At 38.4% G+C, this 13911-nt stretch overlaps 6 protein-coding genes across 7 annotated transcripts in view; 2 read left to right on the top strand and 4 right to left on the bottom strand.

Moving 5' to 3' along the window:
• The first annotated feature begins 87 nt into the window (after positions 1-87).
• LOC130509142 (myosin-10-like) lies at positions 88-2984 on the top strand. Its single transcript, XM_057004809.1, has 13 exons — positions 88-109; positions 192-269; positions 354-524; positions 622-774; positions 871-1047; positions 1142-1489; positions 1568-1638; positions 1720-1816; positions 1897-1953; positions 2054-2110; positions 2225-2308; positions 2410-2486; positions 2574-2984. Exons 1-13 carry the CDS (start codon positions 92-94, stop codon positions 2686-2688), a joined length of 1503 nt encoding a protein of 500 aa, XP_056860789.1. The 5' UTR covers positions 88-91; the 3' UTR covers positions 2689-2984.
• Positions 2985-3141: 157 nt separating this feature from the next.
• Positions 3142-4475, bottom strand: LOC130509144 (NADH dehydrogenase [ubiquinone] 1 alpha subcomplex subunit 13-B-like). 2 transcript variants are annotated; one of them, XM_057004812.1, is made up of 3 exons: positions 4177-4475; positions 3544-3615; positions 3142-3457 (listed from the first exon to the last, which is right to left on the bottom strand). In XM_057004812.1, the coding sequence occupies exons 1-3, from the start codon at positions 4389-4391 to the stop codon at positions 3313-3315; spliced, it is 432 nt and encodes a 143-aa protein (XP_056860792.1). In that variant the 5' UTR covers positions 4392-4475; the 3' UTR covers positions 3142-3312. The 2 variants fall into 2 exon arrangements, with proteins under 2 accessions (XP_056860792.1, XP_056860793.1); XM_057004813.1 differs by lacking the exon at positions 3544-3615.
• Positions 4476-4611: 136 nt separating this feature from the next.
• Positions 4612-8340, top strand: LOC108844005 (chaperonin CPN60, mitochondrial). Its single transcript, XM_018617190.2, has 17 exons — positions 4612-4751; positions 4858-4882; positions 4978-5109; positions 5365-5524; positions 5622-5893; positions 5979-6083; positions 6159-6245; positions 6359-6448; positions 6531-6611; positions 6694-6762; positions 6856-6933; positions 7040-7135; positions 7229-7328; positions 7414-7517; positions 7608-7713; positions 7806-7884; positions 7971-8340. Exons 1-17 carry the CDS (start codon positions 4714-4716, stop codon positions 8101-8103), a joined length of 1755 nt encoding a protein of 584 aa, XP_018472692.1. The 5' UTR covers positions 4612-4713; the 3' UTR covers positions 8104-8340.
• A 775-nt stretch (positions 8341-9115) lies between these two features.
• On the bottom strand, positions 9116-10456 carry LOC108845913 (putative F-box protein At2g33200). Its single transcript, XM_018619115.2, has one exon. The coding sequence runs from the start codon at positions 10394-10396 to the stop codon at positions 9311-9313; it is 1086 nt and encodes a 361-aa protein (XP_018474617.1). The 5' UTR covers positions 10397-10456; the 3' UTR covers positions 9116-9310.
• Positions 10457-11423: 967 nt separating this feature from the next.
• LOC108846950 (putative F-box protein At4g22180) lies at positions 11424-12793 on the bottom strand. The gene has a single exon (XM_018620126.2). It carries the CDS (start codon positions 12788-12790, stop codon positions 11708-11710), a length of 1083 nt encoding a protein of 360 aa, XP_018475628.1. The 5' UTR covers positions 12791-12793; the 3' UTR covers positions 11424-11707.
• A 555-nt stretch (positions 12794-13348) lies between these two features.
• The window catches only part of LOC130510058 (exopolygalacturonase-like), a 1393-nt gene continuing 830 nt past the window's right edge, over positions 13349-13911 (bottom strand). Inside the window, exon 2 of the mRNA XM_057006406.1 lies at positions 13349-13838. Coding sequence (XP_056862386.1) covers positions 13349-13838 — 490 coding nt within the window. The remainder of the gene's footprint in view (positions 13839-13911) is intronic.

Genomic DNA, 13911 nt, shown 5'->3' with positions numbered 1-13911 from the left:
GGTAAATAAATGTTTTATATTCTTATTATAAAGTTTTTTTCAAAGAAATGTCTTGACCTCTTTCTTCTATTCATGTACCTCTTCAAAGCCAATGGAGAACGGACATCATGTAAGTTGTCTACAGTTAAAGAGAGGTTGGATGAACTCTTCTTACATACAATTTATCATCTTTTCTATATATTTTTTTACAGGAATCACTTGCTCCTTTACCATCAAGAAGGTTTGGGACAATATCTTTCAGGCGGTCTCGGATTGAACGACAACCCCATGTAACGTGCCTAACGGAAACATAAACTAACATTGTGATAGTTTTGCATCGGTTAATTAGTTATGTTATGTTTTTGATGATTCAGGAATACGTTGACGTGCTTATCAAGTTTGTTTCGCAAAAGGTCGGATTCAGCCATGGAAAGCCTGTTGCGGCATTTACAATTTACAAATGTCTCATACACTGGAAAGTATTCGAAGCAGAGAAGACCAGTATCTTTGATCGTATGGTTCCTGTTTTTGGTTCCGCTATTGAGGTAACCTGAAGTTTGCATATTTAGTAGTTAACAGACAGCTTTAGACTTGCATTAGATTGAACTTGGCATCATGTTTCTTATTTATGTCCTTTTATAGAATCCGGAAGATAATGATCATTTGACCTATTGGCTAACCAACACATCTACGCTACTATTCTTGCTTCAAAGAAGCTTGAAAACCCATAGCACAAGTAGTGCAAGTCCGAAGTTACCTCCTCAGCCGACTTCATTTTTTGGGAGGATGACACAGGTAAACAAACATCTTATTATGGTCATCATATATAATAAGCTGTAACTTAATAGTTTCTAACGTATCTTGTTGGGGCATGACTGGGTATGTTCTCAGGGTTTCCGTTCAACCTCTTCCGCAAGCCTTTCAGGTGACGTAGTGCAACAGGTAGATGCTAAAGTACCTGCTTTGCTGTTCAAGCAGCAGCTCACAGCCTACGTTGAAACGATATATGGAATAGTGCAAGAGAATGTGAAGAGAGAGTTAGAGCCAGTTCTCTCGTCATGCATTCAGGTAGACCTATCTATAAATGAAAAAGAATCAAATTCTAAGGATCATGAATCTTTGCAAGATGGGATCATCCCACTTACTATCTCTCATGGTTCAGGGACTGAAAGATTCATCACGTGAGCAACCTGAAGAGAATATATCAGCCGAGTCATCTGAACAGAACTCACCAGCAAAGCCATCTGAACAGAACTCACCAGCAAAGCTATCTGAACAGAACTCACCAGAAAAGCCATCTGAACAGAACTCACCAGCAAAGCCATCTGAACAGAACTCACAAGAAAAGCTTAGTTCACCAGAAAAGCCATCTGAAGAGGATCCACATGCAAAGATATCTGAAGAGACTCCACCGGCAAAACCATCATCCGCAGAGAATTCACAAACGGAAACTTGGCAAGGCATCATAGATCTTTTGAATCGGCTTCTCGGCACACTGCAGAAAAATTACGTAAGAACTTTTCTTTATTTGAGGGTATTTTTATTGTAATCTACTTAATGTCCTCTCTGAGAAAATCTCTTGTCACAGGTTCCTCTGTTTCTTGCTCAGAAGATATTCAGCCAAACATTCCAAGGCATCAACGTTCAAGTCTTTAACAGGTAAAAAATTACACTCCCCCCATCAACCCTTATCCACACCCATCAACCGTTAAACTTAAAGCTGTAACATAACTAATGCAGCCTTACACAACAAGAATGCTGTACATTCAACATGGGCAAAAAGGTGAATGCTTTGTTAAATGAACTAGAGGCATGGTGTAGCCTGGCAACTGAAGATGTAAGTTTTCATTTGTCTATCTTAGTAACCAAACATTTCACTCTCTTGATTGATTGCAAATTAAATTCTTCTGAATGCAGTTTGTAGGGTCTTCATGGGATGAACTCAAACACACAAGACAAGCCGTGGTGATCCTGGTCCGTCATTTAAGAACCAAGTTTACAGAAATTTAAATTAACAGTACAATACTCACTCTTCTTTATTTTTCCTGAGTATATCAACTGATTCTTCTTCCAGGTAACAGAACAAAAGTCCACAATTACATATGATGATCTTACCACTAACCTCTGCCCGGTAACTACTCTCTCCTTCTGTGAACTAAAATTTTTACTTCCAAAAGGTGCTTGGAGAATGCTAACATTCATACCCTATTCTGATCTCTCTGTGTCTCGTTCTTTAATTTGTCAGGTTCTTAGTACTCAGCAATTGTATAGAATATGTACTCTCTGCAAAATTGATGACGACAAGGATAAGAAGAATGTATCTCCAGACGTATATTTCATCTCCACATCTCTTAAACCAACCATAATACATTTTTTTCCAAATCTTCTTGTATCATTTCATTATCTGCTTCATGTTTTCTGGCGATGCAGGTGATTTCCAACTTGAAACTTCTAATCACAGATGAAGACGAAGACAGCCGTTCGTTCTTGTTAGACAATGATTCCAGGTATTCAAAAAAAAAATATCAAGAAGACCTTACTTATCTCAGAATTCACCATCATTAACCTCATGAAATTGTCTTTGTGAAACTCAGCATCCCCTTTGCAGCCGATGAAATCTCCAACTGTATGCAAGAAAAAGAATTTACCAATGTAAAGGCAGCGATGGAACTCGCTGACAACCCTAACTTCCAGTTTCTAAAGGACTGAGACTTATTTGGTCCGTTTTTCATCTGACAACTGATTTGATGAGACCAAATTGTACAATAGTCTCTTGCACAGGTTCACGGTATGTAGAAGTCCATAGGATCGTTGGTAGGTTTTTTTTCAGAGGGAAATTTTGAGCTCGGGTGTAGGGCTCCTCTCTTCTGATTCGGTTCTTACAAGTTCATTCTCTTCAGGGCGGTTAGGTTAAAGCCAGCCAATATTTACTTGTAGGGCAAGAAACTTGTCTATGTAAAACATCCATAATATGAATAATTGTGAAAATAAAGCATTTATTGGAAGTTTCTTTTGTTGTAATGAAAATGTGGCTTTCAATTCTTAGACATCAATTTATATTTTGTTTGTATGTGTTTGTTACCATATTTATAAAATGTTTCTTTAATGTGAAAACATATTGAAGTTTCAAAAATTGATAAAAGATCATATGACCATGATCTATGTAGAAATTAATTTTTGCCATTGACAAAGAGACATAAACAAGAATATGTTCCTCAATACATGAAGTGTGTGTATGTATGTATCATTGTCTCTTATTATATATCAAGTTTCTAACATGCTTACACAATATCCACCAACATCATGAAAAGGAGGCGCATAGATAGATAGATATTACCAAACATCAGGACGAAGCTCTCCGGTGGCTGGTGGCATCCAGCGACCAGAGTTATACACGTTTTCACCAACTTTCCAACCAGGAACATATTTCATCACATCAGCCTCGTAATCTAGATACTTCTTCCACTCAGACACAAACCTATTTACAAATAAACAACACATGGGAATCAGTTGAACTCTGACTACTCTATACCACAAGAACCATATATAACTTTTTTGCTATACCTTTCATCTTCTTCTGCTTGAAGAATGGGAAGAATTGCTCTACGTGCAGCGTATTTCTCTTCCTTCAACGCCCTATCATCACCAACATCAAATCTTAATTAGAACCTTGGTGGTCACACATTATGCTCATTATTAAGAAATTGAATTCCTGGACCAACCGAGACTAACAGAGGATAAAACTGTGTTTATTGTAAAAAATCAATACTAATCAAGCTGATAATTCACAAAACTGATCACCTAAAAACCAAAACCCAAGTAACTAGTATCATCATCCTCTTACGATTCTACTATTACTTACGTCACCAAAAGCTAAAAGGGTCGTTCGTTAGCCATAAAAATGATGGGTTATTCCTAAACCAACTTGATATTAAGAACACACAAAAAAACCGAAGCTTTGGTGTTGTCTAATGATACTGTATCTATCTCAAGTACACACGAGTAACTAACTAGAATCATCATCATCATCGTCGTCTTACAATTCGATTGCTTTCTTCACCAAAGCTTAGGACATCGTTAACTAACCATAAAATAGGTTATTCATAACCAATTTTAAGACAAAAAAAAACTGAAGCTTTTGAGGTTACATGTTCCACATTTAAAAGTGAAATTTTGAGCTAGGAGCTATCTGCTTACCTGCGGATTTTGTTTCCCTGGCCGACTTGGTACATACCCCAAGCAAAGGCACCAGAAACAGCAAGGAAAATAGCCATGGCGCTTGGACCCGTGTTGGAGATCCGACGAGCATACCGAACCGGAGGAAACCCACCCGGCGGTGGACCATCCTGAAGCAAAGGCATATCCTTCACACTCGCCATTCCTGCCTTCTTCCTTATCATCGCCTCCGTCATCTTCTTCAACCCCGAGTCTCTGTGATGGATGGATTCTGAACAAGACAATCAGAAAATGTGTTGTACTAGTGTAGGAGAATTATTATTTTCTTCTTTTTTAAGTCACTTTTCTATAAATTAATGAATGGGCTTTATAAGGCCCATTATTCTGAGCTGGACCCAGATCGGATGGTAAAACCCAATTCAATGTGCTTGGAGAAAACGCCAAAAACCCTAAACCCTAGGCTGCTGCTTCGCTGTACTTTATTTCTTTCTCCTCTTTAGTTCAGTTTAGTTCGATCTGTAATCGTCTCGGGTTGACTCTGAGAATCTACCTACCACCATGTATCGTCTTATCTCCAGCATTGCTTCAAAAGCTAGGTTTAGATCTATTCTTCTCTGCTTTACTCCATAGAGTATGACTCTAGTCTAGCTTCTCCCTTTTTATTGAATTTAATTATTATTATTCTTTCCTTGCTTTTGACAGAGTTGCCAGAAACTGTACAACTCAGGTTCGTGTCTTTCTTCATTTCGTATCTTATGATATGCTGTTCTATCCAATTGTCGCTATGTATGTATTGATGTGTGTTTATGTGTATTGTTTTAGATTGGAAGCAGGCTCAGTTCCACTAGGAATTATGCAGCGAAAGACATAAGGTTCGGTGTTGAAGGCCGTGCTTTGATGCTTAGAGGTGTTGAGGAGCTCGCTGATGCTGTCAAAGTCACTATGGGACCAAAGGTATACACTTTTCGTTTCAGACAGTTTCTGTTCAATAGGTTAGTATTGTTTAAGTGAATCTAGTTAACGAGAAAAGCAGATATGCCGCCCTAGTGACAGTTATCATGTTTCTATTACACTAACACAATAGGTTAATGCTGTGAAGGAATCTAGTTTATGTAACGACCTAGAGACACCACTATCATCAAACATTGTCTGTTTTATTACCCCCACGGTGTCTCAAACCGTTTTTCTGAATTTCCTTTTTCTATTAAGGGTCGTAATGTCATCATCGAACAAAGCTGGGGAGCACCAAAGGTGACAAAGGATGGTGTGACTGTAGCCAAGAGCATTGAGTTCAAGGACAGAGTCAAGAACGTTGGTGCCAGTCTTGTCAAACAGGTTGCTAACGCCACCAATGACGTAGCTGGTGATGGTAAGTGATCCCCCTTCATTTTATTTTCGTAACGTTTTGGGTAGTTATTCTTCTATTATACTCATTAATTGTTGTTTTTTGTAAAAAAAAAAATCAGGAACAACGTGTGCTACAGTTCTTACAAGAGCTATCTTCGCAGAAGGCTGCAAATCAGTCGCTGCTGGAATGAATGCGATGGACCTAAGACGCGGTATCAAACTGGCCGTTGACACAGTTGTGACGAACTTGAAGAGCCGAGCACGCATGATTAGCACTTCTGAGGAAATTGCTCAAGTTGGAACTATATCAGCTAATGGAGATAGAGAAATCGGTGAATTGATTGCAAAGGCTATGGAAAGTGTTGGCAAAGAGGGAGTGATCACAATCCAAGTGAGTTTGATCTGATCCCTAAACGTTATATTTTATTTGCTTGTCTTTTATGGTGACTAACTTATGCTATCATCTCGCGATACAGGATGGGAAGACCTTGTTTAACGAGCTTGAAGTTGTTGAGGGTATGAAGATTGACAGGGGATACATCTCCCCATACTTCATTACAAACCAGAAGAACCAAAAATGTGTAAGGATCCTGATCTCCCTTTGTTGCTTAATCAAATTCAAGGAACTTTGCATTTGACTTGGATATGGTTTGCAGGAACTAGAAGATCCTCTCATTCTCATCCACGAGAAGAAAATCTCCAATTTGAATTCTATGGTGAAAGTCTTAGAACTGGCCCTCAAGGTATAATCAATCAGTTTGGTGATTTCTTTAAGTGTCAATAATCTATATGCTGGGGTATTCATTTAAGTTCCTTTTGTATCTGAATATTTCTTCTTCTCTGTCCTTTTTTGCAGAGTCAAAGGTCGCTGTTGATCGTTGCGGAGGATTTGGAGAGTGATGCTCTTGCCGTACTAATTCTGAACAAGCTTCGTGCTGGAATCAAGGTTTTTCTCTTAAGCCTTTTTGTTTTGTTTTTAACTTAAAGTTTAATGTGGTTGGACTGACGTAAACGCCATCACATGATAGGTCTGTGCTGTGAAGGCCCCTGGTTTTGGAGAAAACCGTAAGGCCAACATGCACGATCTAGCTACGCTCACCGGAGCTCAGGCAAGCCCATATTCCTGTTTTAACTATCTGTCAAGACAATCAATCACTGCTTACACGAATCTGTAATGATTTCAATTTACAGGTGATAACTGAAGAGTTGGGTATGAATCTCGAGAAAATCGATCTCAGCATGCTTGGAAACTGCAAAAAGGTTCGCTTGGTCCATTTCATGCGCGGCTTATTCTCGTTTCTCCCCTTTACCTTTACATACAGTTTATATAACATGATTATCATTTGTGAACAGATAACTGTATCCAAGGACGACACTGTTTTCCTTGACGGAGCTGGTGACAAGAAATCAATTGGGGAGCGATGTGAACAGGTTGGTTTATACTTCTCACATGTATTATCATGTAACAGAGTCGGGGATCTTCTTTAAATCTTTATGCCAACTGAGAAGGATGTTGACTTCTAAATAAATCACACAGATACGATCAATGGTTGAAGCGAGCGAGTCTGACTACGACAAGGAGAAGCTACAAGAAAGGTTGGCTAAGCTTTCTGGTGGTGTTGCTGTACTAAAGGTAACAAAACTACTCTCTGTTGGAGCAATTTAGTGGACCCAAAATATATTGAATCATAACCAACGATTGAATATATTACTTGTGAGATTTTAGATTGGAGGAGCGAGCGAGTCAGAAGTGGGAGAAAAGAAAGATAGAGTCACAGATGCTCTAAATGCAACCAAAGCAGCTGTTGAAGAGGGTATTGTTCCAGGTAAAGAAAAAACTAAGGCCTACAACAAACTTTGGTATATTTTCTTGAGAAAATATAAATTATATTACTTTGTGGGAGTTTACAGGTGGTGGTGTTGCTCTTCTGTACGCGTCAAAAGAACTTGAGAAGCTTTCCACGGCTAACTTTGATCAGAAAATAGGTGTCCAAATCATCCAAAACGCTCTCAAGGTTTTTCTTCTCTCATCACATCACATCACATCTTGTCTTCATCCCCAAACTGAAACAGCTTCTTAACACAAAAAACTTCCTTTGATGCAGACACCTGTTTACACAATTGCTTCCAACGCTGGAGTCGAGGGTGCAGTCATTGTAGGCAAGCTTTTGGAATCAGATAATCCTGACCTCGGTTACGATGCTGCTAAAGGTAAACATTACAACAGACTTGCTCTTGGTCCCCCCCCACCTTGTTGTTTCGTTATGTATTTAAACCACTTTCTGCATTTTTTTTGTTTTCAGGAGAATACGTTGATATGGTCAAGTCTGGTATCATCGACCCTGTGAAAGTGATCAGAACCGCATTGGTTGATGCTGCAAGGTACACAGAGTTTGAAAACTTCTCGTGTTAAAGTTTATAGTTTATTGCAGTGCCTTTTAGCTGATCTTTGTTGTTATATTGGATAGTGTCTCGTCTTTGTTGACAACAACGGAAGCAGTTGTGACTGAGATTCCAACGAAAGAAGATGCGTCTCCAGCTATGGGCGGTGGTGGCGGCGGCATGGGTGGTATGGGCGGTATGGGAGGAATGGGTTTCTGATGAGAGAACAAGTTTTACTTTGGAGATCGTTGTGAGATGATGATAAGGTTGCTTCATCCACTATACACTAATGGATCCTCCTTTTTTCTGTCATGATTGGAATAGAGATAGACCATAAGATTTTTCCTTTCTGGATTTCATTCACAATCAATCTATAAAATATCTAAATTCTTTGGTCATACAAGTCTTTTTGTGTTATCTTGGAAAATTATATAGAATACTACAGTTCAGGAAATATTCAGTGAGGTTTCGCATGGAGGTTTCTAGTTAACTATCACCTAATTTAATCTCTTATTAACACACGATAATTACTGTCTACGGGTTTCTTTAATCCTATGAGTGAAATGGAGTACGGGTAAAAGAGAGAGAGAAATCTTGTGCAACGGATATTTTCAAGCTTTTGTGGGTATACTTTTATAGTGTGAGTGACCCTATTAGAAAGTTCCTGCATTCAAGTTGACGCCGTCGAAATCCGACAAACAAATTTTAGAGAGATTCTAGTACCATTTCACTGACAAACTTGCGACTTCTGTTAATACTATAGTGTGTGAAAGTTTCATTGAAACCATTAGACATCAATGATATCTCAAAAATGTTATATGTAAATTTTTTAAAGTGACTAATCCACCCTGAAAGACTCCGCATCCAAAGTCCCTGATAAAAAGTCAATTCACAATTTTGGACAATCCTGTATGTGAATCTCATTAAAACCACTAGGACATCAATAATATCTCAATACTGTTTGACTGACTCCGTACCAAAAGACTCTATATCCAAGAAAATCTCATTTCTTACCGTGACTGACCCCATACCAAAAGACTATATATCCAAGAAAATTTCATTAGAAACATTTCAGTACTACTCCGCTGATATAAAGTCGTATGTAGTGAGATGTTTAGGTTTAACGTTGTAAACCAAGACTGTTTAAGTGACTATATACATTAATTTCAAGTTTCATCAACAATGTGTTGTTTGACCTTTTTCAAAAAGAAACCAATGACAAAGCCGCTTATTTCCTTACGAAAAACATATGATAAACCCGCAAATGTAAAGACGATTCAATAAAGGTCTACTAGCGCTCGAACAAACTCGTTACAAGAATCAAAGCCACTAAGTAGCAAAACAAAAGAGAAGCCATTTTTTAGCTGCCGAGTCTTTTTAAAGATTTGACCCTAATTAAGTTGAAACCATTCTTCAGACCAAGACTTTAAGCATATCCCGGAACAAACCAGAAGCTCTTCATTACCGAAGCATCTGATGTTTTAGGCCATTTGATTGTACTCGACGCAAGATCGAATACACCGCAAACAATTTTTCTGTTGGGACGAAAATATTCTGCAGCTGGCCAAAGATCATAATCAACGAAACAGATCGAATCACTCTTGATTCCCTCACCGTCAATCTCTTTGATCGGAGATCTCACAGTGACTCCATAACCAAACATCAACATCTCACCACCAAGAGTATCAACTCTTTCCCAGTTACCACTTTCAACATTCATCTTAAAGATGCAAAACAAACGTTTCTCTTGTAACCCTCTTAAGCTCAGAACAATCAAAACCTCTCCTGAGTTCGTTATCGCTACTTTCTTCCTCCACACAAACTCCCCAGGTTGCGAAACAAACCGAAACCTATGGTTAACGTATGGGTTCCCTTCTTCCTTAGGGGAATCTCCAGATAAATCAAGAATCTTGATGTAATCATCAGATGTTAACACGTAAAGCTTGTTCTTCTTATACGCCATGGATTTACACCGCGTGCCTTTATGCTCACGCCACGTCTCATCACCTTTCTTGTACGAGAACAAGTAATGTTCTTTGTAACTCCAGGCCACAGCATAGTCCCCTGTTCTCTCGTCCACCCAAAGACAAGCCGGTATATTCGAAGAGCTTGCGTTGCTATAAAAGCTAGCGTTACCTACAAGCAACGACTTCATCGACGGAAGGTTGATCCTCTCGCAAGTAAACACATTCAGAAGATACGAATCTACACGAACATCGATCATCAGGAGCCAGTTGCTACAGCTAGCGATGACGCAGCTTTTCGAGAAGTCGGTTCCTGGATGTTCGGTTTCGAGAGTTTCGTCTTGTTGTTCGGGATCGAGTAGCAGAGTAGATGACTTGCGGAAGAGGATTCGCCATGGATGCAGAGGTCGCATGCATGTTGTGGAGACAGAGTACCAGCTCGAGCAGACAGTTCTTGCCCGGTGAAAATCTTTTGTGTTTAGGGTTTCGAGGATCGATCTCATAAGATCGGTACAAAGTTTGGACCAATCGTACCGGACTCGAGACATTTTTGTGTCGTCTCTTCAGATCATTCCCAATTGTTGTCTGAAGCTTTATTCGTAGCAGTGATGTGAATTAGGGTTTGGTTCTGAATTGAACAGAAAATGTTAATGGGCCGGAAAACATATACGTAAGCCTAGGCCCATGATTTGAAAAGCACATGGTTTAAGCGTTCGTAGACTAAAAGCACATGGTCATGGTTTCATATTTATTCAGTTTTATGTACGAGGTTAGTGTTCTACAAAACATAAACTTCACCGAAGGTTAAAAAATAAATACTTGTTGGTCTATGGTAAATATGTAATGTAACGCCAAAGAAAGCCTCTATAACTAAACAGTCACAGCACCGACTAGTTAAGCATATAAATCGGGGATACACCATTAAGTTTTCAAGTATCCACACTACTGGCATTTTCATTAGGAATCCAACTTGTTGGTTGCTTTGTATTCTGAATTTAATATTACCTTTCGTACAAAATGTTAGTATTTTACAGATTCATTTTTTTTAAATATTGATTCCGGGTTATGGAACATTTTGGGCATAAAGTATGCAATTTCTATGGTTATAGAAAAAAAAAACTTTTAAATTCCGGGTTGACAAAAAAAAAACTTTTAAATTCCGAACGATCAAAAGTCAAAACCTCTTCTGAGTTTGCGATCACGATCCTCTTCTTATGTAACGCATTTATAAAGGGAAAATGATGATAAACATAACGGTTTCTTTCGATTGTTTCTTTAAGAAATCTCCAAACAAGTCAAGAATGTTCAGAGCACTTTCATTAACAAGTTCCCATGAGAGTAACGACGCCAAGTGTAGTATTTGATTGATAGACTTTTTCAAAAAACCTTAAAATTTAGTTACATATATAATTTGTCTTAAAGTATTGATATAATATTTGCTTAGATAAAGAAACCCCCTACTAATGGTGATCTTATGAAATGATCAAAGGCATAGACATAATTCTTGTTATCTTTATAAGCCATATCTTCACATCGTGTGCATGTAATACTCCATCGCACATCACCATCGTTTGATACTTTCTTGTCTGAGAAGATATAGAATTGTTTCATAGCCAAAGCAACGACAGATTCCATTTTTCTCGTTTAGCCACTAAACAGCTGTCTTTTGAAAACCTGTACTCGTCCGAAGTGACAAAAAACTTGGTGCCGTAGAGCTCAAGGAAGTATCCAATTGGTCTTTCCGTATATTTTATCGATATAGATGAATTAAAAAATAACTATAAACAAACACTAATCAACAAATACATAAATAAAAAGCAACACAAAAAAAAATCATTTGATCTGATTATATCTCTTTCTTATATCTCACGAAGACTAGGAATAAACCACCTCGCGTGACCATTCTTGTCAACATCTAGGATCATCTCCAACACTTGAATCGAAAGATCACCACGATAGATAGACTTATATCTATAATAAATCGAGTTTGGTCTAGTCCCATCAACTGCCGGTACAGTCACACCAAGATCAGTGATCCAAGCTTCTCCCTCTAATGACTCCACCTCATCCCAACTTGTCCCTTCTGAGTTCATCTTTAAAATGTTGAAAACCTGATTTAACTGGTTCTTCACCATCAAAACCTCACCAGAGACGGTAAAACCGATCTTACCCCGCCTTCTTTGATCATCCCTAAACGGATCATCATCAACGTTATCTAGTAACGCTCTAGGGAGTTCTTGAGAGCAATCCAAGATTCTGATTCGGTTTAGACTTGTCAAAATGTAAACCTTGTTGTCTTTGTAGACAATATCTTGACATCCGTGGAGATTCTCAGGACCTTCTTTTGTAGGTATCTCTCTCCAGAAATCGAATCCATTCTTAGTGTACATTATATAAGATAGACCTATCGACCATACAACTATGTAACCATTGGTTTTCTCGTCGACCCATAAAACCGCTTTTGTCCGGTTTAGAACGTTTCTTGCCGGTACTGATGATTGATTGATCATGAATGTGAACGTGTTGTTTTGTAATCTATGAACTTGTAGCCTCCCTTGATGTGACTCTAATGGCGGAAGTTCGATTCTCTCACGTGTGAAAACATTCAAAACGTATAGATTTGATCGTAGGTCTAACATTAAGAGCCAGCTTCCAGAAGTTGCGATACAATGGTGTGTAGAGAAGTCGTTGCCAAGATTTCTCAGTGTGTAAGATTTACCTTCTTGGGGATTGAACACTTGACATGTAGAGTTCTTTGGTCTTCTACGAGGGAAGATTATTATCCATGGAAACTTGTCTTGTATTGAAGAGATTTGTTTGCAAACTACGCGCCAATTCTTGCAAACGGATCGAGCTTTTAGATAATTAATGATGCTCAAACGTTCAAGGATTGATTGCAGAACGTCAGCGTTAAGCTCCGACCACTTGACCTTGTTCGACATATTGAGAAATTAGGCTTGTACCTCACACGAGTTGTAAAGTCTTGTTTATGTAATGGTTCTAATTAAATTTCCCTTTCCAACTAGGAATAGGAAAAGTTTTATTCCTAGTCAAACTATGTAAGTGTATCGTAATCATCATCCGTGTTGTATTAGTATTACTTAATTCTAAAAAATAATTTTGGAAGTTGAAAGTTGCATCGTTTTCAAATAATCATTCGTACTGGAAAACTATGCATCTGTTTGTTTTGGAATCTTGTAATAAGACGAATGATGATTATAATAGACGAATAAAATTGTAAAATATAATATATGAAAAAAAACTGTTTCTAAATTTGAAAAAAGGTCGGTCAAGATAAAATTAGACCAACTCTTTTTTCATTATTCTAGAACGATGCAAGGAGCTGCAGACACCTTTCACATCCCAAATTTATAATAGATTTGGATGTTTTATTAGGTTGTATCGTAGCTACATTATCGCATCGAGGACAACCAACTAAAACTCTAGTCCTATAATCTTACTAAGAAGTCCAAAACAAACATATACTTAATCTTAAATCATCAAATATGACAACCAGCAGGTACAATCTTCCCACGAATCGAACCACCAACATTCTCACACAAGGCCATGGCCGAACCGTCCCCCCCATTGTACATCAAGTTGATGTTTGAGAGCTCAACGCCTTGACAAGGAAACGTTTTACTACACTGCATGTTCAAAGCCGCTTGGCTCGTCGAAGTTCCCCATATTTTGTTGTACGTCACGTCTCTGATCTGAACATGAGACTCATACTTTCCAGGACTGTCGCATTGTCCATTTGGACAATACTGTTGGTCGATGACGATAGGGTTTCCAACGTTGACCATTTGGATATTATCGTACAAGAAGTTCGAAACCGAAATGGCCGAGACCGACTTAGCATATGTTTTGATCCGTAAACCGTCGGTTGTACCGTTGATAATAGAGTTTCTCACGGTTAAGCGCTCGACGTTCTTCTCATCTTTATACCTCCCGAGGCTTCCGACACTAATACCGTGCCCTGGTCCGCACCTGATGCAGGGAGATATCGCATGATCAATTTACTGAATATTATTTGAACACATAAAAACATTGGAGATCAAAT

Source organism: Raphanus sativus, chromosome 3 (genome assembly GCF_000801105.2).
Source record: "Raphanus sativus cultivar WK10039 chromosome 3, ASM80110v3, whole genome shotgun sequence".
NCBI classification, from domain to species: Eukaryota; Viridiplantae; Streptophyta; class Magnoliopsida; order Brassicales; family Brassicaceae; genus Raphanus; species Raphanus sativus.
This window is presented reverse-complemented; position numbering and strand designations above follow the sequence as displayed.